We start from the raw sequence: 27,003 nt of genomic DNA, 5'->3' as shown, positions 1-27,003 counted from the left end.
CTGGCCTGCTTGGCATCTATCTGCCTCAGCCCACAGACACGGTGTCCAGTTTCCCACTGGCTGCTCGTCTCTTTCTGTCGTCTTCCTGCGCAAATGACCGGGCCGGAGAAATAATGTATAAGTGTCATGTACACGTCGGGGTCAGGTGGTACCGCGCTTACCTTGTGAGCCCCGAGACATTATAGAGGTGTGTGTGACTTTGTATGTATATGTGCATGTGCATGGTAATGCGCACATGCATCCGTATGTGTGTTCAAGCCTTCGGGAGCCAATATTGTCTGCGGGTCCAAATTATATATAGGTCCAAAATTGCCGAAAAAACACACAGCCATGTTTTTTAACGTAACTTTGATATGTTCCACTCATGAAATGGATGGTCATAAAAACTAATTTACTGCAAAAATGATGAAATTGATCAGTAATCGATCACTCCATAGGCAAATAAGTGCAAAATAGAGCCTTTCTGCAGGGAGGGAGCACCTACTTAATCTCATGTGATTTTTCACGTACTGCCTGGATTTACTTCAAATTTTTACTGAAGGTGCCTGATATCTCCCCTACACCACACAACAATCACAATTGTAACATATGTATTTATTATTATAAAACTACAGGCTCTTAAATATGACATTGTCATAGGCGAAAATAGCACACAGACGCCAGGTTACTTTCATTTTACTTTAATGAAATAAACATCCTTTCATCTCACAGTATGCATTCATGGAATTATTCCACTGTTTTCTAACAAAAATAAATACATTGTGGTCACAAATAGCCATTAGATGAGTTATGCATATGAGTTATGCAGATGAGAATGCATAAACTGTTGCTGTCCATACAATTCGTGTGATTTTAAATTTGAAAAGAAATCGAATTCCAGCTTTGGCAAACATAGCTCAAGTGAATTTTTGGGGAAAACAGTGTGTTGTAGTTTCAACTTTGTGCGTTACTTCTTCAAAGACTACATGAGAAATGTTGGGCCAGTCCATGAAGTCAGTACTGTACATGGCAAACCCACCGAAAGGCACTGGCACCTCCTGCTTTTACTGCATTTCTTGTTATTGCAGCAGAGATGTGTCAGATCTGTCACTGAGCCTCCAGCCTTTTCCTACTGGATTCCAGATAAAGGCTTGGGGGGGGTTTGGTACATGGCCTTATGGGACATGCTGCTCAAAAGCATCCTCAGTGTAGATGCAAGAATGTAACAAAGCTCATCGAGGTCCTTTTCCTTAGGCCACAGAGATGTAGAATATGTATTTTTCGCTATGGGTAAAGCCTCTGAAAGACATTCAGACAAACCAAAATGACTCAGTTCCTTAAGCTGGATCAAAACCTCAGAAACCGAAGCCCTTTTGTGGATCTGTTCCCGCACTGACGACTGACCCCATTTGATAAGATTTTTGTTAGCTATGATTTATTATAGAATTGCTTAACCCTCTACTATAAGTGGGAAGAGATACCTACGACCAAAATACTTATACATTCTCTCATTGTGCTCATTGTCTTGTGAATTAAACATTAAGGAAATTAAATTATTCCCTGGTTCCCTGATAAGGTAAGTGTCATTTTACAACATGAAATTGTTTTATTTTAGGTTTTGCATATTGCTTGTTGGACTTCTTCACGGCAAATGTGAATATGAATGTGTATTATCTTTTGTTGAGGATGTAACATAGCATTGTAGACCTTGCTAAGTGATTTCATTTTATTTTTTCATTACTGTATTTTCATTTGTTTGACGTCCATCAGATGAAAAAGTCTTGGAAGTACTAAACAATTCCCCCCTATTTTACATCCAGATGGCATCTAAAGGGAAGGTTCCCTCGCTCCTTGCAGGCAAACTAAATGCAAGCCAAGTTTAGTCAGGGGTTGAGGGAGAAACTTATAGTGTTTGCCAATGCCACACTGTATTCCTCCCTACAAGGGCCACTTTCCCAAAGCAAACAGTGGAGGTACAGCAGCAGCAGCAAACAGACTGTGTTTAGCAGTCTGACGGTGTGCCAGATGGCCCTCCGCTTTGAGGCGTCAAGTCTAAACAGGAGAGCTGGTCTCACACCTGGTTTTATCCCTCTGCATTTAGCTGGAATGCCAGATACTTCAGTGCCCGTTGGAGCCTCTCCCCATTTCTCTCTCTCTCTCAACATTTTATCCTTTCTCTCAAGTTGTGGATGGTAAGCAAGAAAAGGGGGGGTTAGTGATGCCTTCCAGTGTGAGAAAGAAAGAAAAGTCAGAAATAAGAGAGGAGAGACACCTTTGTCTGCTGTTTGAGCCGAGGTTCTCTCTCTCTCTCTCTCTCTCTCTCTCTCTCTCTCTCTCTCTCTCTCTATCTATCTATCTCTCTCTCATTCACATGCACTCAAACAAGATGCATGTGCAAACACCAACATTTACACATTCACATGCATGCCCATGACCCCATGGATGCCAACACACACTATGCAGTGCACACACACACTGTGCCTTTCATGATGGTCTAATGACTGTTTTCATCATTTTGCTCCTAGAGTTCATCTCCAATACAAATGGTATACAGCGGCCTTAAGGTCCTCGAGGTTTCCACCATCATTAGTATCTGTCTTATCTGAATGGATTGCAGTAGATAAGGTGGAGTGGAGACAAGATAATGGAGTGTCTGTGAGGAACACCAGGTAGATAAACAGCGCTGTATCTGCCTCACTACAGATAGGGGAGCCAGATGAAGCCTTCTCACTTCCTCATGTCACACTCTGCGCTGCCTCCTATCTTACCCATGGTGTTAGTATGTCATGTTCCCAAACAAATGCATGATTATAGGGTCTTATATGATAGCTGTCTTAACTGAAAGGGAAAGGGATTATCAGTATCTGCTCATGACTGTAATGTTCACCATCTTTTTTTTTACATTTTTGAGCTGATCCAATGGGTTTTGACAGGGTTTCATAAGCACCAAGGGTCGTTGAATTTTCTCAACCCATAGAGGACCATGAAATCACGAAAATCCCCCAAACCGGAGTCACTAAATGCTCACATGACAACTGCAATATATGAGTCAGTGTGAGCTTCATGTAGATGCGTTCAGGCGAAGGCCAGCCGTGCGCTGTTTACTCCCCAGCCTGACGGGCAGGGCAGCGGTGAATGATAGCGAGCCGGCCTCCATTCCTCTTAGTAAGTAGCGAGCCCTCTCCATCCATCTGCTCCCAACTCCCGCTCGTTTATGCAGAGTGGCCGCAATTTACTGGTGGCCATTTTGTTTAATGGGTGCCATTCATTCATTCCCGGGCCTGCTCTTTGGCAGCCGCTCGGCCTAGTCCATTAGGAAATGAGTCCACCGAGGACGCCCACGACCACGCCACTGCAGACAAACTGCAAGATCAGAAACCTGTCTGATGCCGGCTGATTTAGTTGCGGCGACTGAGCTGAATTTGTATTCTGCAACTGTGTTTCTGACATTTTTTGTGTATTATGATGCTGTTTTGATGTGAAATCAAGCTACTTGCAATGTAAGAGCAATTCACTGTCATCTCATCTTAGTTGGACGCACTGAATCTCCCCATAACAAGAAGATTACTTAAAGGGAGACTAAAGCCTGCAGTAGAAATTATGAGTAATGGCTATATGGGAATAGCAATGCCATTTTAAGCCACAGACTTATGCTCCCTGATTAAGGACTGTTTGATGCACAGGAACTCGGTGTCAAAGTGGATCCTCATTTCCATAAGCTAGCCTTAGGTTTCCCCAGCACTCTGACTCATGCTTTAGCAGAGGTGTTTGATCCATACGTCTCACCATGGGAAGGAAACTGGAGGAATCAATGACTCGAATGTGTGCATGCAAGTGCATAACTTCCCTTCCCTAAGTCAGAGAATCGAGCGATGTGCCAGAAGAAAACCGTGACAGGGAGCCGGGCATCGCTGCAGCATCATCAGGTCTTCCTCCTCTGCAGTCACCCTTCAACCCAAGATGGCTGCCCAGCTGCATTAGCTAATTGCACATTGTCTCTGCGCTATTCTGCACTATTTCATCTAACTGATTGTGCTGACTCATTTCTGCCGAATGGTCTCATCTTATTCCTCTGCTGTCACTCACAGTTGGGACCACAGAACTTGAATGGATGGAGCTGTCCTTCCACTGTTTATCATGGTAATTTGGCTAGTAGGGGAGAGTGGGGTAAGATGAGCCATTTTTTACTAAAATTTCTATCTTGTCAAGGACAAATGAGACATAACTACGCTTCCACACATATTTCAGGATGTTGACTTTCAAATGAACTGGTAAGAATGCAGCTAAACAAAAGAAGGATGAACATACAACTTACATGGTCCCATGGCTAAATTGACCCCTTTTTCCCTCAACTTACCCCATATCCACCTTTTTGAAAAAAGTTGGTCTACACACTAGTTCACTGCTAACCTTTTGCTAATTAATTCATGTGGTTTTAGTCCTTGGTAGTAGACCAACATTTATTGTATGTTTGAATGTAGCTAAATTGGTATTGAGGCAACAGCCATTAAACAATGAATGTAAATATTTTACTTTTTGTTGCAAAAAACAGTTTTATGAGCAGAAATGTACTTACTCCTATGTGGCTGGTTCCATCGCAGCCATGCTGAAATCGAAGTCTCCTCCAAAATGCCTGGTCACAGAGTGCTCACCATTTCCAGCATACAGGGGGTGGCTCATCTTACCCTGCTCTCCCCTACAGCATAAAATGGCGATTATAAACTTTTGAGGGTTAATTGCTATGGTGACAATGCAAGTCTGGGCATTAAGGCTGCAAAGTGTGTCACACTTGCTTGAGAACTGTGCAGAATGTGTCTGTTGGAAGAATGCTTAGACAACTGTCAAAACTCAACAGAAAGCTGACATTAGCAACAAGGTTAGGTAAGGTGCAACCAATAAGGTGTTTTATTCACTCACAAAGAGGACATATAAAAAGACAGCAACAAAATGATAAATCACTGGCAGACTAAACAGCCCAAAAACCAAGATGCATAGCTGTGAGCTGCTCTCCAGGGTCCCACCAGCAGCATAGTCAGATGTCAACTGGCAGCCTTTTATACTCTGCCACAGGTAATCTACCTGGACGCTACCAACAACAGGGGTGTACTTAACAATGGCTTTTAACAAAACCGCACATTTCCCCTTTAACCTGCCAACCTGTCTAATACATACAATAAAACAAATCCTATTCTCAGACAATAAATATTACAACATACGAACAATTCTACACATTTTATCCCAAATACACAACACCCCCTCTGCTATCCTATCACATGGTCCCTCCCGGAACTATATATAGGTGCTCGGACACCCCCCGGGGAACTCTTTTTTTTTAATTATGATTTATTCATGGGTTTTTCAGGTTTACAAATCAAACAGCATATCACAAACAAAACACAGGTACATCTCAATACAACACATGGAGCTTCACAGTTACTCGGGGAACTCTTTTGCTCGAACACCCTGGAACACAGGCAAGACACAGGTAAGTGATTTGCAGATCAAACAATTAAACCCTCACATTGCACCAAGATATTATTGCACTTAGATATGTTATTGCACTTAAAAATATTGCACAAGCCCAAACCAATTCATGGCATTTGTTAGCCAAACGGTGAAAAGCCCATTTCACATCAGGGTAACATTCAAGCTTAACATTGTTTATTGTTCCTCTGCAGGTGGAGCTATCAATCCATGCCCACGCTAAGTTACTGCTCCAGCGCCTACAAGACAAGGCTGTAATTATAATATATATTGGGGGGGACACATCCCCCCCAATATTCAAATATGCTCAAACTGCCCCCCCACAATATATTGATATAAAAACCATAAATACAAATTTTTTTTGCTATGCTACGACAGGCAACCACGCACCGCCGTCCGAAATAATCATTAGCAAATGTAATCATTACTAAAGTTAACAATTGCCATTATTATTACTACCGGTTCTAGTATTACTGCAGTTCTGCGTGTGGTTTGTCCAAGTGGAGTTGCCGTACCCCAGCAGAAGCCGGTGCTCGACTGCTGTGGGTAGGTACAATCAATGTCATTGTGCGCTGGAACTGTAATTGTGGATATAAATAATATTTTGTACGAGTCTAATCGTCGTCAGACCAATAGACGATGGGTTCCGAGATTGGAAACAAACGTTTTTGGTGAAAACGGGCCGATTTGCGAGTGCTAATCAATCATCCATCACTAACGTTAGCTATCATAGCTAAGTTACCTGGAAAGTAGTCTCGAATAGCCAGACCTATCTCCACACTTCTGGAAAGTTCATTAGCCACACATTCACCCAGCGACCAACAATGGTGCTCACGGGCGTATTCAACTAACGTTAAGGTCTTTATTACATTATATTTGTCAGAAAGCCCACGTGAAGTCTGAGTAAAGTGTCAATCATTTATGTTGCGCTGCATGTGTAATTTATGTAGACAGTAGTAGCTTTCATTTATTGCATATTCGTATAGTATACTGTATAGCTGTACTTGCTTATGATAAATAGAATTTTTAGTGTTTGTTTGATTAAAGTGCAAGCAGTTTTATTACAGTCAGCTTTAAATGTCATCATGAGCAAGAGGAAGGGTGGCAGTGACATTCGTCAGTTTTTTGGGCAGCCTCAGAAAAGAAGAAAAGTAAGTTGAGAGCAGTGAGAAAATGAGTACCAGTCAGATGATAGAAGTATACAGTAGTACAAGAGATTAGTCAATGTTTCTTGATATAATAATCATTGCCATTCAGATCACAAATGGTTAGTAATCCATTCCTGAACATCATGGCAAGAAACACCACTTGTTTACTGATAATATTTCTTTCATGTTCACTCTGGTGCGTTAAGAGTAAAGAGAGAGAGGGAGAGAGAGAGCATGAGGATGCTGACAGGGCAGGGAGAGAGAGGGAGAGATGACTGGAGAGCAGAGAAGAGGAGAGACCTGAAGAGGAGAGGAGAGCTGAGGAAAGGAGAGGTGACTGGAGAGCAGGGGAGAGGAGGAGAGACCTGAAGAGGAGAGGAGAGCTGAGGAAAGGAGAGGAGAGGAGAAGAGATGACTGGAGAGCAGAGAAGAAGAGAGACCTGAAGAGGAGAGGAGAGCCGAGGAAAGGAGAGGTGACTGGAGAGCAGGGGAGAGGAGGAGAGACCTGGAGAGGAGAGGAGAAGACAGCAGAGGAAAGGAGAGGAGAGGAGAATATAGGACCAGAGGAGAGGAGGAGAGAGGGCTGGAGAGGAGAAAATAGGACGAGGAGAAAATGAGAGGAGAGCAGAGCAAACGCCCCTGCTGGCCACCCAAGTTTACTTGTAAATATGTAAATAAAAAAACAACAATTTGCTAAACCTTGGCCACAATATCTGGACTTGTCTTCATATAACAGTGCATAGATTTCTGTTTATATGATTATGGTTATGGTTGTACTTTATTAATCCCTAATCCCTGCCATTACATTCAATGAAACAAGAAAAGGTAAAAAAGAAAAAACAGAGCAATGTAATACAATACACTATTAGACATTATTGTAAAAATAAAAAAAAAGTTCATCCCATGTGTTAAATATTTTAGAATGGCAGGAAAAAAGTTTTCAAATTTTGAATGTTTTTTTGGGGGGGGTCCCCCAGACCCCCCGGCAGATTTGATCCCCCCCAATGTTGACTCCATGGCTACGGCCTTGCTACAAGACAAGAACAATCTCAACAAACTTAAAATGTTTAGTAAAATATACAGTATATTCAATAAAATATATTCAATCACTACTTGTTGTGCAATTACTCATGCTGTGCAAACTATTCTATAAACTCGATGTACAATATAAATGTGCAATGGTGCAAGTATTGGGTAACGGAAGTGTGCCTTCGTTACGCATATATTACTGAAAAATATTTGAAATGAATGGAGCTTTAATATATTTAGTCCATTATAATAGCTACCAGAGTCTCGCTAGCTAGCAGCTTACTAACTAGCTAGTAAGCTAACTAACGTCCCTGCTAAATTCGAAGAGTTGTTCTCGAGATTGCTAGCTAATTTGGTAACTGTTACGTTTAGTGTTATCTGTATTTTGTCCTCACATATGAGCTGGAGTAACTTTTATATGTATACGCCAATCTTCCGGGTAGACTTTCCCGCTCCAAATGTTCAAAATGGCCGCTGTGTGAATAAGATCAGTACGGTGCAATACTTTTTCTTGTACTTTACCATACATTCAACACTGTGCATGGATCACCTTGGACAGACTCTGTGTTTCCAAAGTAAGATACTGTATGTGCGTGCTGTGCAGTGTAGAGCCACAGGCGTGTTGCCCGGGCAGGGTGGGCAGATATGTGCAGGCCAGGATACAGGCTGATACACCCTGCTGGGTCGCGGCCAGGTAGGGGACGAGAGCCGCCCCCCCTGACATCCAGAACCAGATGTTCCCTCTTGACTACTTTCCCAGGAATCTGTGACTCATACAAAAACCCCTCCTCCTCCTCAACAAAGATCCATAAGAACCTGCGGAGGAATGAAGTGGGGAAAGGGAAAGAACATGGGGGGGAGGGAAGGATTAGTGGATGGATGGATGGGTAGACGGATGAAGTGGAGGTGTGAGCTCACCTCTCTCTCCCTCCTCTATAAGTCTATACGGAATGACACGCTCCATCCTAAGGGAAATATTTCAAAAGCCGGAGTGAGTGAAGAGGCAAAAGCGGAAAAGTAAAGCGGGAGCGACGGCAGAGGAATCAAAGCCTCGGAGTGATGAAAGTGCGTCCAACATCCTGTCTGTCACTTAGCGGAGGAGGCTGGCTGCCTGTCGGGACAAGAGCCCCGTCTGGAAGTGTGTGTCAAGCGATTGCGTGTGTGTGAGTGTATCACCCCCACCCCCAAATCCCCTCCACCCCCTCCAGTGAAAGCACATGTCCAAGAGGCAGGGAAGGTAAATCTTGCCAATACAGAGCGAGAGGTGCCTGCCTGCAGCGTGTCGACGCCTCATCGGTGAAATATGTCTGGCTTGGCCCGGGACAGGGGGAGAGAGAGAGGGGCCCTTGGGTGCAGCAGTAGAGGGACCTGCTCCTCCTCCTCCTCCTCCTCCTCGGTGCGCTCCGCTGTTGTTACATTTCATTTCTCACCCCCTTCGCCCTCTAATTTCCTCCCTGCGCGGTAGCCGCGATGCCGCAGGGGCTCTCCTTTCAGCTGCCCCTCCCTCTGCAAAACCACATCACACACACACACACACACAGACACACACACTGACACCACACACACACGCATAACAAAGGCTTACACGCATGCAGAATACATACACAATCTCAGCTACACACACAGACACACACTGCACACCGATTACAGTATTAGCCTTGTGTGATCTGATTGGGGTTTTCATTTAGGCTACTGTAGGCCTATGTAACTGTGAGCTAAGCGGTTAAATCAGCGATAGAAGAAGAAACTCAATGAGTGGATTCATAACAAGTTTCCTCTTTCTTTTGCTATCATAATGAGCTTATACCCTTAGAATAATAAACAAGCTTTGTACTGAATACAAGAAAAAAAACTTAATCAAAAACAAAACGACACCCGCCCACAATCCAAGACAATAATAATGAATAAATGTATTCCTTTCAACCCATAGATTTGAGAATTTAAATGATTTAGTACACAGATCAATCACCAGAAGTTATTTATACTTTGCACATATCAAGTGCTTGAGGTCCCCCATTCACCAAGAACTGCTCCTAACACATTTCTCTTGTCTGAAGTTGAATCTTTGGCCTCTGTGGTTCAAACAGGTTATTTTTAGGTTACTTTTAACCAGATGCTTGAGCATTGGCATTAACTTATTAAGTGAATTCCTTCTGAACCTCCTGAAGTAGGAAGGTTAGTTCAGCTGCAATTTTTAGTTCCCTAAATCAAGAGGCTCATAATCAGACTGTAAAGCAACATATTATTTACTAACTGTGTGAGTCAAATTCACATAAACATAAACGTCAGCAACCATTATCCACTATGGCAAAACAAATGGGAGTCACAGAGACAAATTTGACATATTCAAAGGATTTAGTGGAGGGTAAAGCTGCCTAAACACAGTTTTCACTACTTTTTTATTAGAGTTCACCCACCTTCTTAGTCTGACATAGACCTTTATGAGCTAAATTCATAATAGATATTCAGTAGTATCTGACTGGTGTAAGTTCTATAAAGGTTCATATAAAGGATAAAGGTTCTTTCAAGGAAAAAAGGATGAAGTCATGCCTAACTGATTTTTGTTTATATTGGTGGTTGTTGCCATATGATTAATCAGCGATATGATTGAGTTTACCCACTTTTTTATTTAATACTACATTACTGGACATAATTCTTGGTCACATACAGATTGATATAAATGTCTAAACTGTAGATGGGGTGACATAAACAGTGATGACAGTGAAACTTTTGACCAAAACACTCGTCCTTATATATTTGATCACTGTGAAATGAGACTATTCTTCATTTTGCTGGGGACCTGGAACCTCCTCAAGGACCCCTGGTGGTCCACGGACCCCAGTTTGGGAACCACCGGTGTCAGTAGATCACTGCACTAACAGTAAGTAGAAAGTTTGTTTGCCAGATGAAACATCTATTATAGCAGGACCAGCACCTAATGATGGGGAAAATGGAAGTGGAGATGGTAATGATGATCATTTTGATGATGAAAATGTGTTTGACATTTGGAGACTGATTTCCTACAACCAGACACGGGAGTGGGTCTAATTGGTGTGTTGCACTGTTGTAAATGTCATGGTTCAGATACAGAGCTACTTACATTCAGCTATGATCCTTTCCATGAAAAGTGATGGTTTTGCTGGACAATGTCTCCCCCCTATGGCTGGAAATGAGTAGGACCATGACACATTTTGGGTATGCAGCTTAATGTTGATCTCATCCCAAATAACAAAACCCCACTATAATATTCCTATAGGGATTGTGTGACTGTGGCGTCTGTGAGTTTCTATCATACTTTATGGTATTTTTCTATTGTATCATTATAATATTCCTGTAACGTATAGTATACTGTGATATTTGGATAGTATCTTTCTAAAAATTTGTTGTGGCATCATCCAGCCTATAATTAAAATGTATTCTATGCCTGCTTGATGTTTGCACAGGACAAATTTCATAATACTCCATTCTGGTCTACACTGCACATCTGTAAATATTATTGATACATTTATATAGGCCTATATGCTCTAGACTATTACAATTTTTCTGAATTGTTTACACACATTTTTCCGAAATTATACCTAATTTTCTCAAAACTCTAAATAAAAAAACACATTCAAAATGCATTCATATGACACACACACACGCCATCATATGAATAGATCTTTCTCAGAACCAAGTGCACACAAAAACACTAATGAATACCTTTACACATCAATAGGCCTACGTCTTCTTCTTTTTCTATGTTACACTTACTACTTGCATATGTAGCCTGTTGTAAAAGAGTATCATGCCTACTCAAATATAAAACAAACAGAAATACAAAAAATACTGTCTACATTTCAGCAAACCCAGTTGGTTTGTACAGAAGTGTGTGTAGTGTCATGCAAATGTGCTTATATTTTTGCAGAATTGTCTTAAGTGTTTGGGACATGAGCGTCAGGCTTTTGTCATTTTGTCTCAAGTTCCAGAGTTAGTGTGTTGCCAATTCAGGAAAACTATATGTACACTTCCTGCACATCTGCACAGTTTGCACTGCTTGCACAAGTTCCTTTTTATATGGCCACAGTCTCTTCATATGTAGTCTGAATGTGGAGAGTTATGTGCTTATGTGCATAACCTGCACATAAGCTCTTGCACTGGCATGTATACCTGTGTGAATAACTGCAAACACCCATCATCTCATCTCATGTCATTGCATGCCATCTCATCTTATTTTCATAGCAATGATGCGCCAGTTGACACTTAATGATATTCTTTTTTCGGTGAGATCATGAGAATAGGATTTCTAAATATGAATCTTATTTTCACACTTTTTTCTGCAACGAATCTACCTCAATCAATCAATCAATCTGAGCTGCGTTCCGTCCAGCAGCTCTGCGCAGGGCTGCGCAAAGTGCGCAATTCAACGTTTGTGAAGAATGCTGTGCACCCTTCTGGTTGTCAGCAGAGCCATCAGCAAGGAGGTTTTAAGCTAACCTTGTCATGTACGAGATATTTGTACAATGATAGACATTCTGCAGAAGTGGAGTAGTATCAGTTAAGTGACCGACATATACATTTAAAAACGTAAGTAATACACAGTGATAAGCGTCTTTACTAGCTATCTCTATCTTACGTTAGCTGGCTTAGCAGGCTACGTTGGCTAGCTTATTGCTAACGTTAGCTAAACCAAGCCAGCATGTTACACTAATGGGGCTTTGAACTGGCTAGTTTACGTACACTCGTCTCGTATTCCATGTTGTTCTATTGATGTACAAGATGCTAACCTGCTAGCTTAGTGTATTGTCTATGCCTGGTACCCGGCTTGACATTTTATTTGCTAACGTTAGCTGCTTAAGCTAACCATAAACATTAGCCATAACGTTAGCTAACAACAACTTTGACTGAGGGAGTTGCCAACGTAGGGCAGATGTTTTTTTCTTTCCAAGTTTGGAATTTATGTTTAACGCGAACTTGTAATTCACTGTTGCATTTGTTTTAGCTGTTCAGAACTTTGACGTGAATGCATTTATCCACTCTTGGTATTGTGCTATTTGCAGAGTAGGCCATCCTAGTTGGTCATGGTCATCATGTCAGGCACAGCCACTGTGCTGCAACAATTTGTCAGCGGGCTGAAGAGTCGGAATGAAGACACCAGAGCAAAATCTGCAAAAGACCTGCAGCACTATGTGACCACAGAGCTCAGAGAGGTAACTACCAAAAACATTCATGGACCTAATAGAAAACCACTCCTGTCATGAAGGTGAAAGGCCAGTACATGGTGCATGTGTGTAGCTGCATATAGCAGCTGCAGCAGTATCAACGGTAGAGTGATAACCATAAGTTGGACATAATTTCCTGTAAAGTGGGCTACTTTCACCAAACATGATGTTCCAAAGTAGCAATGATCAGACTGTAGCCCCATGCCACAGTATTCAGAGTGACTGTGGCTGCAGAGTTCCTGCAGTGCAGGGTGTCTGAAAACAGGGAAAGTTTCCTTTCCCTTTGATTCCAGACTTTTGGACACTGTATAGTTCACTTTGTCATCTCTGGCAGAAGTTGCTGTATGGGATCACATTGCCAACTCTCCTCTCCCAGTGTACCTAATAATATGTTCCTGATATTTGTTTTGCATCCTTCCCCAGTTGAGCCAAGATGAAGCCACTACTTTCTACGATGAGCTAAACCACCACATCTTTGAGCTGGTGTCCAGCTCTGATGTGAATGAGAAGAAAGGGGGGATTCTTGCCATTGGTAAGTCTGATACCATGATAAGCCACATAATATAGTTTACTTCAAGGTCTTGGTAAACCTGTGGAAATGAGTTTGGGATAAATGGCTGCTCTTGATCTATATCTTTACTACATGAAGTAATGTAACAGTATATAATAGTATGTGTTTATCATTTGTTCCAGTGAGTCTGATCGGGGTGGAGGGAGGCAATGCCACCAGGATCAGCCGCTTTGCCAACTACCTGCGCAACCTGCTGCCCTCCAGCGACCCGGTGGTGATGGAGATGGCCTCTAAAGCCATGGGCCACCTATCCATGGCGGGGGACACCTTCACCGCTGAGTATGTGGAGTTTGAGGTGAAGAGGGCCCTGGAGTGGCTGGGGGCCGACAGGAATGAAGGCAGGCGCCATGCCGCGGTAAGTAGCCAGCGGGACCCAGCCAGCACGAACTGTGTTGTTTGTTGTTGTAATACCACTAGATCTTGGCGGTGTTTATATGTAGTGAAGATGAGGGCAGAGGACTTATACCGACTCTAGTCCCTTTGCGCTGCTGTGCTTACTTTGTACTTTTCAAAGCTGTACTAGGCGTTGGTGGCTCCAAATGACAGTGAGAAGTAACTGTTTGAAAGCTGTTTTGAACTTCAATACCCCAAAGTCATATAATGTGATGTTAGTCAGGTTTACCAACCTGGCTGGTCTGTGAGCTCTTTATACTAAAGGATACCAAAGGGATGAGAGAGGTAAAAGATTGCTTGGTGAGTCCAGCTTCCTCTGGACGGAGCGCTGCTTACTGCTGTTTAGGAGACAGTTTTGTATTTTTCTCTTAAAGGAGAATACTATAATACTATAACTTCAGAGTTATAGCTCATGTACTACTGTCTATATCTAGTTTCATTTCATTCTAGTATCATTTTGCAAAGCATGCCATATGTAATAACATTTTTCAGAGTTTACTTGTATAATAATACCGATACCAGCTGTGGTACCTCGATATCTAACATATCTAACATATAACATATCAAAATATCTGACACAAAACACACAACCTGCCTCTTCCCTCCTCAGTGTCTCCTCCTGATGCACTTCTATTTTATTATTTTTTGGCACCTATGAAGCATGAATACATTCTCATATTATACTATAATATACTACTTTTACAGGGTGCAGCTTTAAACTGTGTGTGCACAATAGGCCTACATGTTATTATTATTATGCTTTTGGTCACAAGGAGGATCAGGCTTGAATCAGTGTCAGTGTGTTTGTATTCAGTTTGTGTTCGTCAGGGACTGGGGGAAAGGGGTCTGAATTAACTCACGTGTAAAATACCTTAATCTACTCTTGTCATGTATCTGTTGTCATCACACCTGTCAGGCTTTGAATTCCTTGTAGAGATTGGGATGGTTGTCAGACAGATGCTTTGCTAAATTAGATGTGTTGCCTCCCTTGGCGACACAAACTTTTAAACATCTTTTGCAAACGGCTGCACTGGTGCAATAATATCTTACAGTTTGCCTTTTTATTGGCTTTATAGGTAAAATATTGCCGTATTTCACTTTCAGCGCCCTGCTTCTCTCCAAGTTGGGGATCTTTCTCCATCACTGGCAGCACCAAAACCAAGTGAAACGAAATGTGGAGATAGATAGGTCTGTCAGATGCGCAACTCCACGGTTCCTAACATGGATACAGTGATCAGATTATGGGGCATTAGCCGTATTAAAAACTCAAATTACCTCATTTTTCAAAGTTCCAGAATGGTCACACTTTAAATCCCTGGTATAATACATGATTATTGCTCACTGACACCAGAAAGCACAAGTTTTCATTTATTTATTAACAGTGAACAAGTAAGCCTAACAAAAGGTGACATTGCATTAGTCACGGAAGTTTGAAAACTTAACACCAATATTTTCCACTAATTCAGAAGCTTTTGTTTTGGTTGCTTGTAAGAGTTAAAGGCATCAAAATGAGTTGGCTGTAACGTGGTTTTCCCTTTATTTTCCAGGTGTTGGTGTTGAGGGAGCTGGCTGTGAGCGCACCCACCTTCTTTTTTCAGCAAGTGCAGCCCTTCTTTGACAACATCTTCTACGCCGTGTGGGACCCCAAGCAGGCCATCCGGGAAGGGGCCGTGTCGGCCCTGCGAGCTTGTCTCATCCTCACCACACAGAGGGAGACCAAGGAAATGCAGAAACCACAGTGGTACAAAGTAGGGGATTCCGCTTTGTCCTGTCATGCCACTTCTTTGCCCTTATGAAGCATCTTTCATCAGTATAAGTTGTGTTTGCTTGTAATGGGGAACTTGTTTGTGCTCTCTCTACCAGCAAACCTTTGAGGAGGCAGAGAAAGGCTTTGATGAGACGTTGGCCAAAGAGAAGGGGATGAATCGTGACGACAGGGTCCACGGCGCCCTCCTCATCCTCAACGAGCTGGTTCGCATCAGCAGCATGGAGGGAGAGGTGAGGCCTACATTGACTGTTGTCAAAACAAAAGTGTCTAGGTGCGGTTTTCCTTCAATGCCAGTTTAACCATAACATCCACTGTCTTGTTTCTCCACCAGCGCATGCGCGAGGAGATGGAGGAGATCACGCAGCAGCAACTGGTCCACGACAAGTACTGTAAGGAGCTGATGGGCTTTGGCACCAAGCCGCGCCACATCACGCCCTTCACCAGCTTCCAGTCGGTCCAGCCACAGCAGTCCAATGCCCTGCTGGGCCTGCTGGGCTACAGCACGCCCCAGGGCTTCCTTAGCTTTGGGGCAACGCCGGTCCCCGCCAAGAGCTCGCTGGTGGAGAGCCGCTACTGCCGCGAGCTGATGGAGGAGCGATTTGACCAGGTAGATATTACGGCAGAGGTTTGATTGATCTAGTGCTGCAACAGGTATTTTGATAGTTGATTAGTCTGATGATTACTCGAGCGATTAATCAATTCATAGGCTCAAGAAGAAATGTAAACGACGTAATTTCAGCTGAAACACCTTGATCTCAAGCCAAAACAACAAAGCAGTATTATTATTACAGTATTTTGCAGGATGATGTGTTACGTTTTCACTAGTCGTTTCGGTTGGATCTCTGCACTAATCGGATAGCTTACTCCTCTCTATTGTGAAAGTGTAAATTTATTGTTTATATCAATTTCAAGCTGCGCCAGAGGCCTGTCTGTTGTTGCAATTCCTTGGCTGCCAATAGAGGTTGATGAAAGTCATAGGTTACATAATGCGCCTTTAAACATGTCATAATGAAAATATTGCACGTAAAGCTATTTCACGCTACGAGCACCAGAGCTACACACAACTTACACTTACTGTGAAAATGCTCTGCCATCTTCTGCACTGGGATATTTCATTTTTAGATGCTTATTGTGCTGCTGTAATAAGCCAAGTCAATCTTGCGGAGTGCCCATAATACTACATAATGCTACATTCTTTTGAAGCGTTTTCAAACTGTGCTGTACTTTAGGCTTTGTTTTGAAGGCTTTTTTGAGGGCTTGTTCTCAAAACTGCTGTGTGGATCATCTATTTTCAAATACAAATGAAAAGTGAGAGGGGAAGTTGGCTTGAGTATCTTTGATGGCAAATTGACATGGGAAATACTATTGGATAATTCAACATTGTCGATAATGTCAAATCAGTTCAGCCTAGACTGGTCCGTGTGTTGACTAAGCACAAACTGATTTCTCATTATTGTGGTATTTGAAAGCCAGATGGTGGTAAATGAGATTTCCTGTTGGGAACAATAGTGAATCCATCACACTGTAAACCATGAAGAGGTTTACCAGCTATGTGAGGTCAAACAACACAAGGCCAGTGCTGTTTTGAGCAGCAGATGGATCATTGTTGACATCGGCTTGTGTCTTGTGCTTGGGTCAGGTGTGTCGCTGGGTGCTGAAATACAGGACCAGTAAAAACCCTCTGATCCAGGCGACCATCCTCAACCTGCTGCCACGCCTGGCTGCCTTCCAGCCGCACACCTTTACAGGTAGGGGACTTGGAAATTTGCATGAAACTCTCTCCCATTTTTTCTGTCTCTCTCCACTGTATCAAGGTTAGAGTTGTGAGTCACATTTCATCATTTTCACTGTGTGTTTTGAAATCGTCCCTGCAGACCAGTACCTGTCAGACACTATGGGCCACCTGCTGGGCTGTCTGAAGAAGGAGAAGGAGCGGACGGCAGCTTTCCAGGCCCTGGGGCTGCTGGTAGTGGCCGTCAGGGCCGAGATCCAACCCTACCTCTGCAAGATCCTAGAGATCATCAAGGCTGCCCTACCGCCAAAGGACTTTGCACACAAGTCAGTCAGCAGCCACAGTTTGTACATCCTGTGTATATGCTGTAAATTCACGTATTTTTTTCATACTCCCATATTCGTATTTTTCATACGATGCATGTATCTTGATAGTTTTAGATTTTTTTTTTATATTTTCATTTAGTACATACTATATTTTACATTTTCTTTCCATGTCTCAGTGTGCTCTAATGCATTTGTTGCACACCCAGCATATATGCTGTAATTCATACACTTTCATGGTTATCATCCATATATTTCTACTCAATACATTCTAGTGTTGTAATTGTCGGTTGTGCTATGTTGAATTTCTTTTCTATTTTTATTTATTTCCTTTCTCCTTTAATATATTATTTGCTCATACAACAACCCAATTTACTGATTCCAGTTATTTTCAACCTGGGCCTTATTTTCCTAGTTTTTGCCATCATGACGATTGACTGGCGAGTTGAATTCTTGTAGATCCACAGCCACCTGTTGAACTCTCTAAACAAATCCTGAATTCAAAGCTACATATCAGGTTATTCCCACATTTGGCCGTGGGATTGGCTGCTTCAGCCGACTAATAGCCCTAAACACATGGCTATCATCGACATATGCCTTTCAGAATGTCAATTTTATTGACACTTTCAACCTTTCCTGGGGACGCAGAGCCTTTTTCAGACCTGACGGTATGCACCCAAACAGACCTGGGACTAGGATTCTCACAGCAAACTTAAAATACAGCATTTGCCACCCGCGCGTTTCCCCCCTCCTCTGTTTCTCTCCCTAGTAAGCTTCCCCACAATGGGAACATCAACATCTTCAATGGAAATGGCAACAACCTTGAGCGAAATGACAACAACCAGGATTCTGATAACAGCCCACATACTCCCCGGTCTTCTACCTTCTCCCTCATCAGGACGACCACTGACTTATTGAATAGAAAAATGGAGGAGATAGATGCAGTATTAGCATTTGGAAAAAATGGAGCAGATCCTTACATACAACGCCTGAGAATCTGAATAGTTCCACTATACCATGTACACGAGGATGTGTTGTGAGCAATGCTAAAAAAAAATCAAATGATGGGATGCTGGCCGTGTCCACATGGAATGGAATTCTGATACACTTTTTTCCATCTTCCCATCTTGTGTGCATACAGGAGGCAAAAGACCATGCAAGTGGATGCCACAGTGTTCACCTGTATCAGCATGCTGTCCAGAGCCATGGGTCCCAGCATCCAACCAGACATCAAGGAGCTGCTGGAACCCATGCTGGCTGTGGGCCTCAGGTACGAGAGAGAGCTTTAACCACAGCGTCGCCATAGTCTACTGATAAGGTTTTACCACAGCCTGCATTGGGTGTATGAGTTTATATGAGAAGCTGGATTTATATTTAGTTCAACTGATACCGATGTTTTTGGATTGAAGCTGCCGATTGTCGAAAATCAGTATCTTTAAAATTGATCATTTTCATGCCAAAAATTAAAAAAAAGAAGAATGTTTTTTCTTGTCAGGGTGGAAAAGCTTGTGAAACAGCATTTAGACAATGGGACAATAAAACCCTCCATTTAAATATGATGATGATGACAATGATAATGTTAATAATAATGATAATAATAATCATCATCATCATCACTAGATCACTAGATAGAACGTTATGCAATTGTCAAGATATGTCAGGTCCACATGTTGGATTTTCACCAATAGTTAATAACTCTTCCATGCCCCATTACCATATCTGATTTTTAATTAAAGGCCAATATCCTCAAACTGATATATCTGTCTAACCCTAGTTATAGGAGTACTGGAAACGGCTTGAATGAAAGACAATTACCAGTGTCTGTGATTGGAGGGGTGGGAGTTGTGTGTTTGTAGACAAGCAAAACTACACATTTGTGTGTCCTCACCTGATTCTAATGTTTTGTTGCTTTGTTTGTCCATCGTTCCATCCTAGTCATTCCTAAATGTTTCCCTGCTCCTCCAGCCCTGCGCTGACGGCGGTGCTGTACGACTTGAGCCGTCAGATCCCCCAGCTGAAGAAGGACATCCAGGACGGCCTGCTGAAGATGCTCTCCCTGGTGCTGATGCACAAGCCGCTGCGTCACCCCGGCATGCCCAAAGGCCTGGCCCACCAGCTGGCCTCGCCGAGCCTCACCAACATCCCGGAGGCCAGCGACGTCGGCAGCATCACCCTGGCCCTCCGCACGCTGGGAAGCTTCGAGTTTGAAGGTAAAACCTGGTGATATGTAATAGTTGTACAGATCATTTGTGATTTTAATCCCATTTGAATCTGCCATGCCTGTGATCTGTAAACTAAAAATTCCAGCATATTGTATTTTGGAGAAGACAGAGTTCCTCTGATATTACTAATACCTGCTGATATAAACTATCTGTGTGAGTGGCTGCTGTTGTGTGACTTCTCTTCCAGTTTATTCTCTTTTTTTTCTCCCTGTATCTAAACTCTCATTGGCTGTTGTGAGTGTCACACTCAGATTTCACTCTTGGTGAGTCTTGTACTGCTTCACACTACACAAGTCCGACCAGACTCGACCCGACAAAATCGAACATGTTTGAAAAAATTGTGTTGGGCCCGAGTTGGCGGTCTTAAGCCTGTTCACACTACAGGATAATCTGCACTGACCTTCAGGCATCTCTCCTGTCTATCTCCAACTGTCAGCTGTCAATCTAGTCTGACCTAGACTAAAAGATTAGCTGTACCACCGCCCCAAACTAGCACTGACTCACATCGATCAGTAGTGATGCCAAATCATCAGCCTAAAACTAGAATGTGTCAACCAGCCTAAGTCAGTTGAGAGATTTTTCCTTTAACCCCCCTGTTGGTACTCTGCCCCCAGGACACTCCCTCACCCAGTTTGTGCGCCACTGTGCCGATCACTTCCTGAACAGCGAGCACAAGGAGATCCGGATGGAGGCGGCCCGCACCTGCTCGCGCCTCCTCACCCCCTCCATCCACCTGATCAGCGGCCACGGCCACGTCGTCAGCCAGACAGCCGTGCAGGTGGTGGCCGACGTGCTCAGCAAGCTGCTGGTTGTGGGCATCACCGACCCAGGTACCACGGGGAAGAAGGAATAGCGGAGGGATGTGGTTTCATTGAGAATTGGTTTCTTGAATTGATAATGATGTAGCAACATCTCTGGATGTTATGAGAGCTCCATTTTGCATAAATCGACATTAGATTAGATTAAACTTTATTGATTCCCGTGTGGAACTCGGATTGTCGCAGCAGCAGATAATAGGATAAAGCAAAAAGAAATAGGATATAAATCAGAGTAGAGCAAATGGAGGGTATTAAACATAATGCAACCAACAATTTTAGCACTAGAACACATTAAGAAAGACTTTAGAAGAAATCTAAGAATTTGCAGCATGTGCAGGTCGTGCAAAATGGCAGCAGTAGAACATACTGAGGCAAAGATGAAATGGTCAAAATAATGAAAATACTAAATATGTGTGATATACATTCAATATAACAGCTTAGAAAATATGTGAATTTACAGTGTACATACATGATACATAAAAATTACACATTTGGGAGAAATGTTTCTTATGTGACATGCTGAAGTTTTTTCTTTCATGGACATATTTCCAGTTAAAAGATGGAATAAACAAGTAGCTGTCGACAGCTGTAATGACCTTGATGATGAGGGTGATGAGAGAGATTGTTCATGAAATCAGTCCAACTCCTCCTTGACCCCGTTCTCCCGCAGACCCAGACATCCGCTACTGCGTGCTGGCGTCTCTGGACGAGCGCTTCGACGCCCACCTCGCCCAGGCGGAGAACCTGCAGGCGCTGTTCGTGGCGCTGAATGACGAGGTGTTCGAGATCCGGGAGCTGGCCATCTGCACCATCGGACGCCTCAGCAGCATGAACCCCGCTTTCGTCATGCCCTTCCTGCGCAAGATGCTCATCCAGGTAGGAGAGGCATACCTGAGCATACATTGTGTTGAATAAGTTTAACACATTGCTTATTATATTAAGAAAGTTAAAAAATAGACAGTATTTGTTTATTTTCACTCACATTTCATGGTCCTTTTTTAAGGCTTCTTTGGAAGTTAAATTGAGTACTTCTCAAATTTAAATATCTGAAAACATTTTCAAATATATTTTAGCCATGATATTGGTGAAATTGAAGAATTGTTTTGTCCATGGTTTGCACTGTGTATTTAGAACCTTTCAGTTCATGTACCCAGAAATGGAGTGTTTCCACTGTATGATGCAATCAATGGAAAACAATGGAATACAATCAATGGATATTTTGAAATCTTAGTTTTTTTTAGCTACACACAGGTTTTCCACCATCATGAACAATTTTCCAATATTGTTTGCGCTGCTTGTTAGGCTGACTTGCTTGTCAGCTGTTTCAGTTGAATACCTTTAGAGGGCAGCAAAGGCCATGGTATCTTACTACTTACTGTGATGTATTCTATGAGTAACTTCATTAAGATTTATGTCTGGCCAAAAGGTGGGTAAACTATTCTGCAAATAAAAAAGTGGGTAAAAACCGTGCTATTCTATTCTTTTCTATTGTGTTGTACTTAATTATGTTCCCTACTCTCTGTCCAGATCTTAACGGAGTTGGAGCACAGTGGTGTCGGCAGGAACAAGGAGCAAAGCGCTCGCATGCTCGGTCACCTGGTCTCCAACGCCCCCCGCCTCATACGCCCATATATGGAGCCCATCCTCAAGGTACAACTCTGCCAGTATCCAGACATAGAGATTACATGAGCAGGGTTGTGACTGGAAAGTTGCTGGTTCAAGTCCTGTTGCTGTTGTGATGCCCTTGAGCAAGGAACTTAACGTTAAAAAAGTGTATTGCATCCTGTTTTCCTCAAGTGACCTCTTCCCTTCTGTGTTGCAGGCTCTCATCCTCAAGCTAAAAGACCCAGACCCAAACCCTGGAGTGGTCATCAGCGTCCTCGCCACCATTGGAGAGTTGGCTCAGGTAGGGCTGGAGAACAAAACCATTTTCTCTTGCTTGCTTTTGAACAAAATAGAATTTTTAACATTTCTGTTTTTGGCAACATTTCTGCTATAACGTAATGTTCCTGAACTGGTTAAAGGATAAGGCCGGTGTTTTTTAATGCATTGCTTACGTCAACAAATCCTATGAAAATAACATTAACAATGCGTTTGCTCTACTCCCGTTACTTTCTGACTTCCCACGTACCGTTCTTAGCCTTCAAACCGGAAGACATTGGCTCCAATTGTAAGCTAAAAACCTTGAAATACAGCTCACAAAGACATAGTTTCAATTTTAAAAATCGCTAACTGTTACCACGAAAAGTCAGGCTGTTGTAGTTATTACCAAATCAAATTCAAATGGGAACAAGTTCTTCATTACGCCAGGGACTATTTTTGGTGCTATGGAACTACTTTCCTGAGATCGCAAATGTGTTTACAGCCGGCTTATTAAGTTGTTTGAGGAAAAAGTCGGCTGGCCTGGTGCATCACGATGATGAAATGTCGCCAGAGCAACAGCATGGCTCTGTGACGTGTTTGTTGTTATTTTCATAGGATTTGTTGATGGTAAGCAATGCATTAAAAAACACCAGCCTTATCCTTTAAGAACAAAATAAAATTTCAGATCCCATTCTTTTTTTTGTTTAATTTAGCATGTTATCAGCCATTGATATCCATGGCCTCTTAAGTCATTCTTGCAAGAAAAAAACTTAATGAAGAAATTTCAACAACAATACCTGCTTTTAAGGCCCAAAGATTGGGATAAGCGGCTGTCAGAAGAATTTCTTAGCATCTCAACAGCAAGTTAACTGTAGCCTTGATCATTTCTATCATGCCCTTACAAGTAATTATGAGGGGATACTGGCAGATTTATGAAGGGCTTACAGAGTATGGAAAATGTGCAGATATTATGTTAAGACATATTGGATTATTGACTAACTAAAAACAGCCTGAATATTAAACATTTGTATCCCATTATAAAGAATTTGCCAGGCAATATTGGACAATATCATATAAGAATAGAGGAAAGTGGTATTAACCGGTATTATGAGATTTCAGAACAGAACAATGTTAAGAATTACATTTTCATTCCTGCAAAACATGTGTTTTCGATTTGTTTTGATTCCTTGAAGTAGTTATGAGCTTTGGGCCCAGATAGGATTAGTATTAGCCCTCGCTACATGCCATGCAGTGTATTGGTTTTGTAGCTTGTAGAGTAATAGAGTTCCCCTGTGCACATGACTAACATCTTACACCTTAACAGCTTTAATTATCGCAATCTGAGCTTGTCCCTTTCCAAGGTAGAAAGAGCCTTGATTTGAGTCTCACCTATGGGTGTCTGCCCTGCCCCGCCCTGTCCAGGTGATCCGCTGGCCCCGTGAGAGGAGTCAGAAAGGCAGAGTTAAAAGAAAGCTGACCCTGCAGCGCAGAGACAGTGCAGGAGATGCTCGGGTAGACCAAGTGTTCAAGGTTGAGTCAGTGGCAGAAGAGTCCCAGCAGCTCAGGACCCATCACAGGAAGACAAAAGGAAATGTAGGGAAGACAGAGGACAGCTGGCAAATTTTAGGCCAACCATTAAAAAGATGTTAGTTTAGTGTGTTTGAACAAAGCAGAGTTAGTGTTTTCAGTAGGGTTAGACCAATTTACTGATATATATCTTAGGCAGATTTTGGCCTTGTGGAGCTGCTACCCCAACTAAAAGAATTTGATCAGCATAGCTTTCAATGGAGAGTTTTAGTGTCCCATGATGGCCTGTTTCCACCCTGACAAGAATACAATTCTGAGGGAAACACTGAATCCTTGTAATTTTTGGGAATATTTAGGGCTTGAAAATGGTCAAACGTGGACATATTAAATATTGGAATAAACTATTGGCTACCTGGAGTTTCAATCTAGAAATAGTGGTATCGGTCTTCAAAGCCTGTATTGGTCTAACCCTAGTTTTCAGTGTAAATTTGTTGAAATTAGCACAGGTTCACTACAGTCATTTATGACATCTTTTACAAAGCTGACTTACTGTAAAAGGTGATTATAAAATTACACCTTTCTCAGATTTTATTGACACAAATTTGGACAGATTGCGAGATTGCTCTGTTTTGACTGGTTCTCCTGCACTCTCCCTGTAAGGTGAGCGGCCTGGAGATGAGGAAGTGGATGGACGAGCTCTTCCCCATCATCATGGACATGCTGCAGGACTCCTCCTCATTGGCCAAGCGACAGGTAAGTCAAGGAAACGACCGGCCGCTTCATCTGGTTCCAATATTTCCTCAGTTCATTCCAACACCTTCCAGTGTTCTTTACCTCTAAACCGGCCCCCAATTTAAGCCTCCAGAGGAATTTTTATTATCATCTTCAGTAGTGTGCATCATGTGCATCAGCATTTTCCCGGTTTTAAGAAGCTTTCTATTCTGCTTCATGCAGGGTATTTATTTCTTTAAAAAAAATGTATGTATATGCAGGTTTATTTTTAATGAAGTTTCATTTTGATACAATTATGAAATAAAAAAGTGACAGAATATTTACATTTGCTCCCACCAGGTGGCGCTGTGGACCCTGGGCCAGCAGGTGGCCAGTACAGGCTACGTGGTGGAGCCCTACCGCAAGTACCCTTCCCTTCTGGAGGTGCTGCTCAACTTCCTCAAGACGGAGCAGAACCAGGGCATCAGGAGAGAGGTATGCATGGCTGCCCCCATCTTGGCACTTACTCCTTGCCCACCTCACACACACACACACACACACACCCAACCCCCCGGTTTCGCCTCGGTGGCACACAGCGACTCGTTAGGACGCCAAAAACATTACCTGTCAACATTCACTAAACAAATGAAGGTCTGTTCGAATGCATTGGCTTTGACCAGGGAATTATAATCATTATAATCACAGGAATATGTATGAGGCTATGTGGACTTTCCATAGTTAAATTGAGCTTTTTCCTAAGCCTCAGGCTGTGATGTAAGCGATAATTGTCATAGCTTCTTTCCTAATCCATTACTTGAGGCTCAGCGGGCACATAGTCAAAATAATTTGTCACTAAAATAATGCATTATTTACATCATACCTACAAGGGAGTCATGGATGGCAGTTTAACATCTCCCCAAAAATCCAGTACAGACCCAGTCACTGTTCATGTGACATTTTTTTTTTTATCCTTTTAGTGATTTAGAAAAAGTCTGCCATGCTTTTATCTCTTCTCGTTTTGTCTACTGCAACTCTCTGTATCCCTGCCTCAGCTTGTACAAAATGCAGCTTGGAAGATTTTACTGATCCCTTTTAAGTCATGCATGGGTCTGGCACCAAGCTATATCACAGCATGAGGTCCTCGAACAGGTCCCTATTGGCTGTTCCAAAGTCTGTCTTAAAAACAAGAGGTCCCTATTGGCTGTGCCACAGTCTAGATTATAAACAAGAGGTCCCTATTGGCTGTTCCAAATGTCTAGATCCAAACCAAGAGGTTCCTTTTGGCGGTTCCAAATCCTAGATTAAAAACCAGATGCGATTGGTGCAGCTTTGGCTGCAAAATCTATATCATCTTTTAAATCACTTCTTAAAACTCATTTTTATAGACGTACTTCTATGTTATAATCTTTTATTTATTGCCTTTGACCACTCTTTTGTGGTTTACTTTAATGCTTTTTGCCTGGCTTTTATACTTCTTACCTCACTTTCATTGCTTTTTCTGCTGATTTGATCTGTTTGGCTGTTTTTCTCCTTCAAAAAGCACGTGAAAGTACTTCATAAATAGCCAACTGTCTCTTAAATGCTTATACTATGATATTAGGATTAATTCTAAACATTAGCCCCATATTCATGTGTCCATCAGGGCCAATAAGACTTGATACAGATTTCTGTACCATCAGATTTTTATACTAGCGGAGGGCAAATTTCAGTTGCAGTGGAGTTTGCCAGTGCTGAAGAAATAGAGGAAACGGTGATATCAATAGTGGTGTGTGTGTGTCCACCAGGCTATCCGTGTGCTGGGCCTGCTGGGAGCTCTGGACCCCTACAAGCACAAGGTGAACATAGGCATGATCGACCAGTCACGGGACGCCTCTGCCGTCAGCCTCTCCGAGTCCAAGTCCAGCCAGGACTCTGGTAGGCCTCTCTCTGTGTGGGACACACTCACACACACACATACAGACACATGGCTAAAATGATAACCTTGAATGTTTTGTTTAATATTGTGATCATGATTATTTGTCACAATTTTGGGAACAAAAATATTTTATTGCACCATAAATAAACATCAGGGTTTTTCCTGGCTCAGAAAAGGGCTTCAATCGATCAACCCTCTATACAATAAATTTGGACCCTTGTTATTTGGGGCCACCGATTGGCCCCCAAATAATTTTCAGTGCTGAAGTGGTTTGATCATATTCTGCCTATAAGGGGAAATCTAAAAAATAAAATGTATA

General features: G+C 42.4%; 1 protein-coding gene across 3 annotated transcripts in view; it reads left to right on the top strand.

The window, feature by feature from the left end:
* Nucleotides 1-12,092: 12,092 nt before the first annotated feature.
* Nucleotides 12,093-27,003, top strand: part of mtor (mechanistic target of rapamycin kinase) — a 90,721-nt gene continuing 75,810 nt past the window's right edge. Inside the window, exons 1-18 of one of the 3 annotated variants that reach the window (XM_071900163.2) lie at nt 12,093-12,206; nt 12,680-12,829; nt 13,265-13,373; nt 13,535-13,767; nt 15,353-15,553; nt 15,669-15,803; nt 15,905-16,180; nt 17,213-17,321; nt 17,448-17,631; nt 18,770-18,898; nt 19,594-19,838; nt 20,465-20,680; nt 21,339-21,544; nt 22,196-22,318; nt 22,491-22,574; nt 24,719-24,811; nt 25,130-25,264; nt 26,554-26,683. In XM_071900163.2, the coding sequence (XP_071756264.1) occupies nt 12,701-12,829; nt 13,265-13,373; nt 13,535-13,767; nt 15,353-15,553; nt 15,669-15,803; nt 15,905-16,180; nt 17,213-17,321; nt 17,448-17,631; nt 18,770-18,898; nt 19,594-19,838; nt 20,465-20,680; nt 21,339-21,544; nt 22,196-22,318; nt 22,491-22,574; nt 24,719-24,811; nt 25,130-25,264; nt 26,554-26,683 (2,737 nt within the window). In that variant the 5' untranslated portion in view covers nt 12,093-12,206; nt 12,680-12,700. The remainder of the gene's footprint in view (nt 12,207-12,679; nt 12,830-13,264; nt 13,374-13,534; nt 13,768-15,352; nt 15,554-15,668; nt 15,804-15,904; nt 16,181-17,212; nt 17,322-17,447; nt 17,632-18,769; nt 18,899-19,593; nt 19,839-20,464; nt 20,681-21,338; nt 21,545-22,195; nt 22,319-22,490; nt 22,575-24,718; nt 24,812-25,129; nt 25,265-26,553; nt 26,684-27,003) is intronic. The other 2 variants (XM_078288004.1, XM_071900164.2) reach the window with 2 other exon arrangements.

Source organism: Centroberyx gerrardi, chromosome 14, assembly GCF_048128805.1.
Source record: "Centroberyx gerrardi isolate f3 chromosome 14, fCenGer3.hap1.cur.20231027, whole genome shotgun sequence".
Taxonomy (NCBI): domain Eukaryota; kingdom Metazoa; phylum Chordata; class Actinopteri; order Beryciformes; family Berycidae; genus Centroberyx; species Centroberyx gerrardi.
The sequence above is the reverse complement of the archived record's forward strand: the minus strand, read 5'-3'. Positions and strand labels throughout refer to the sequence as shown.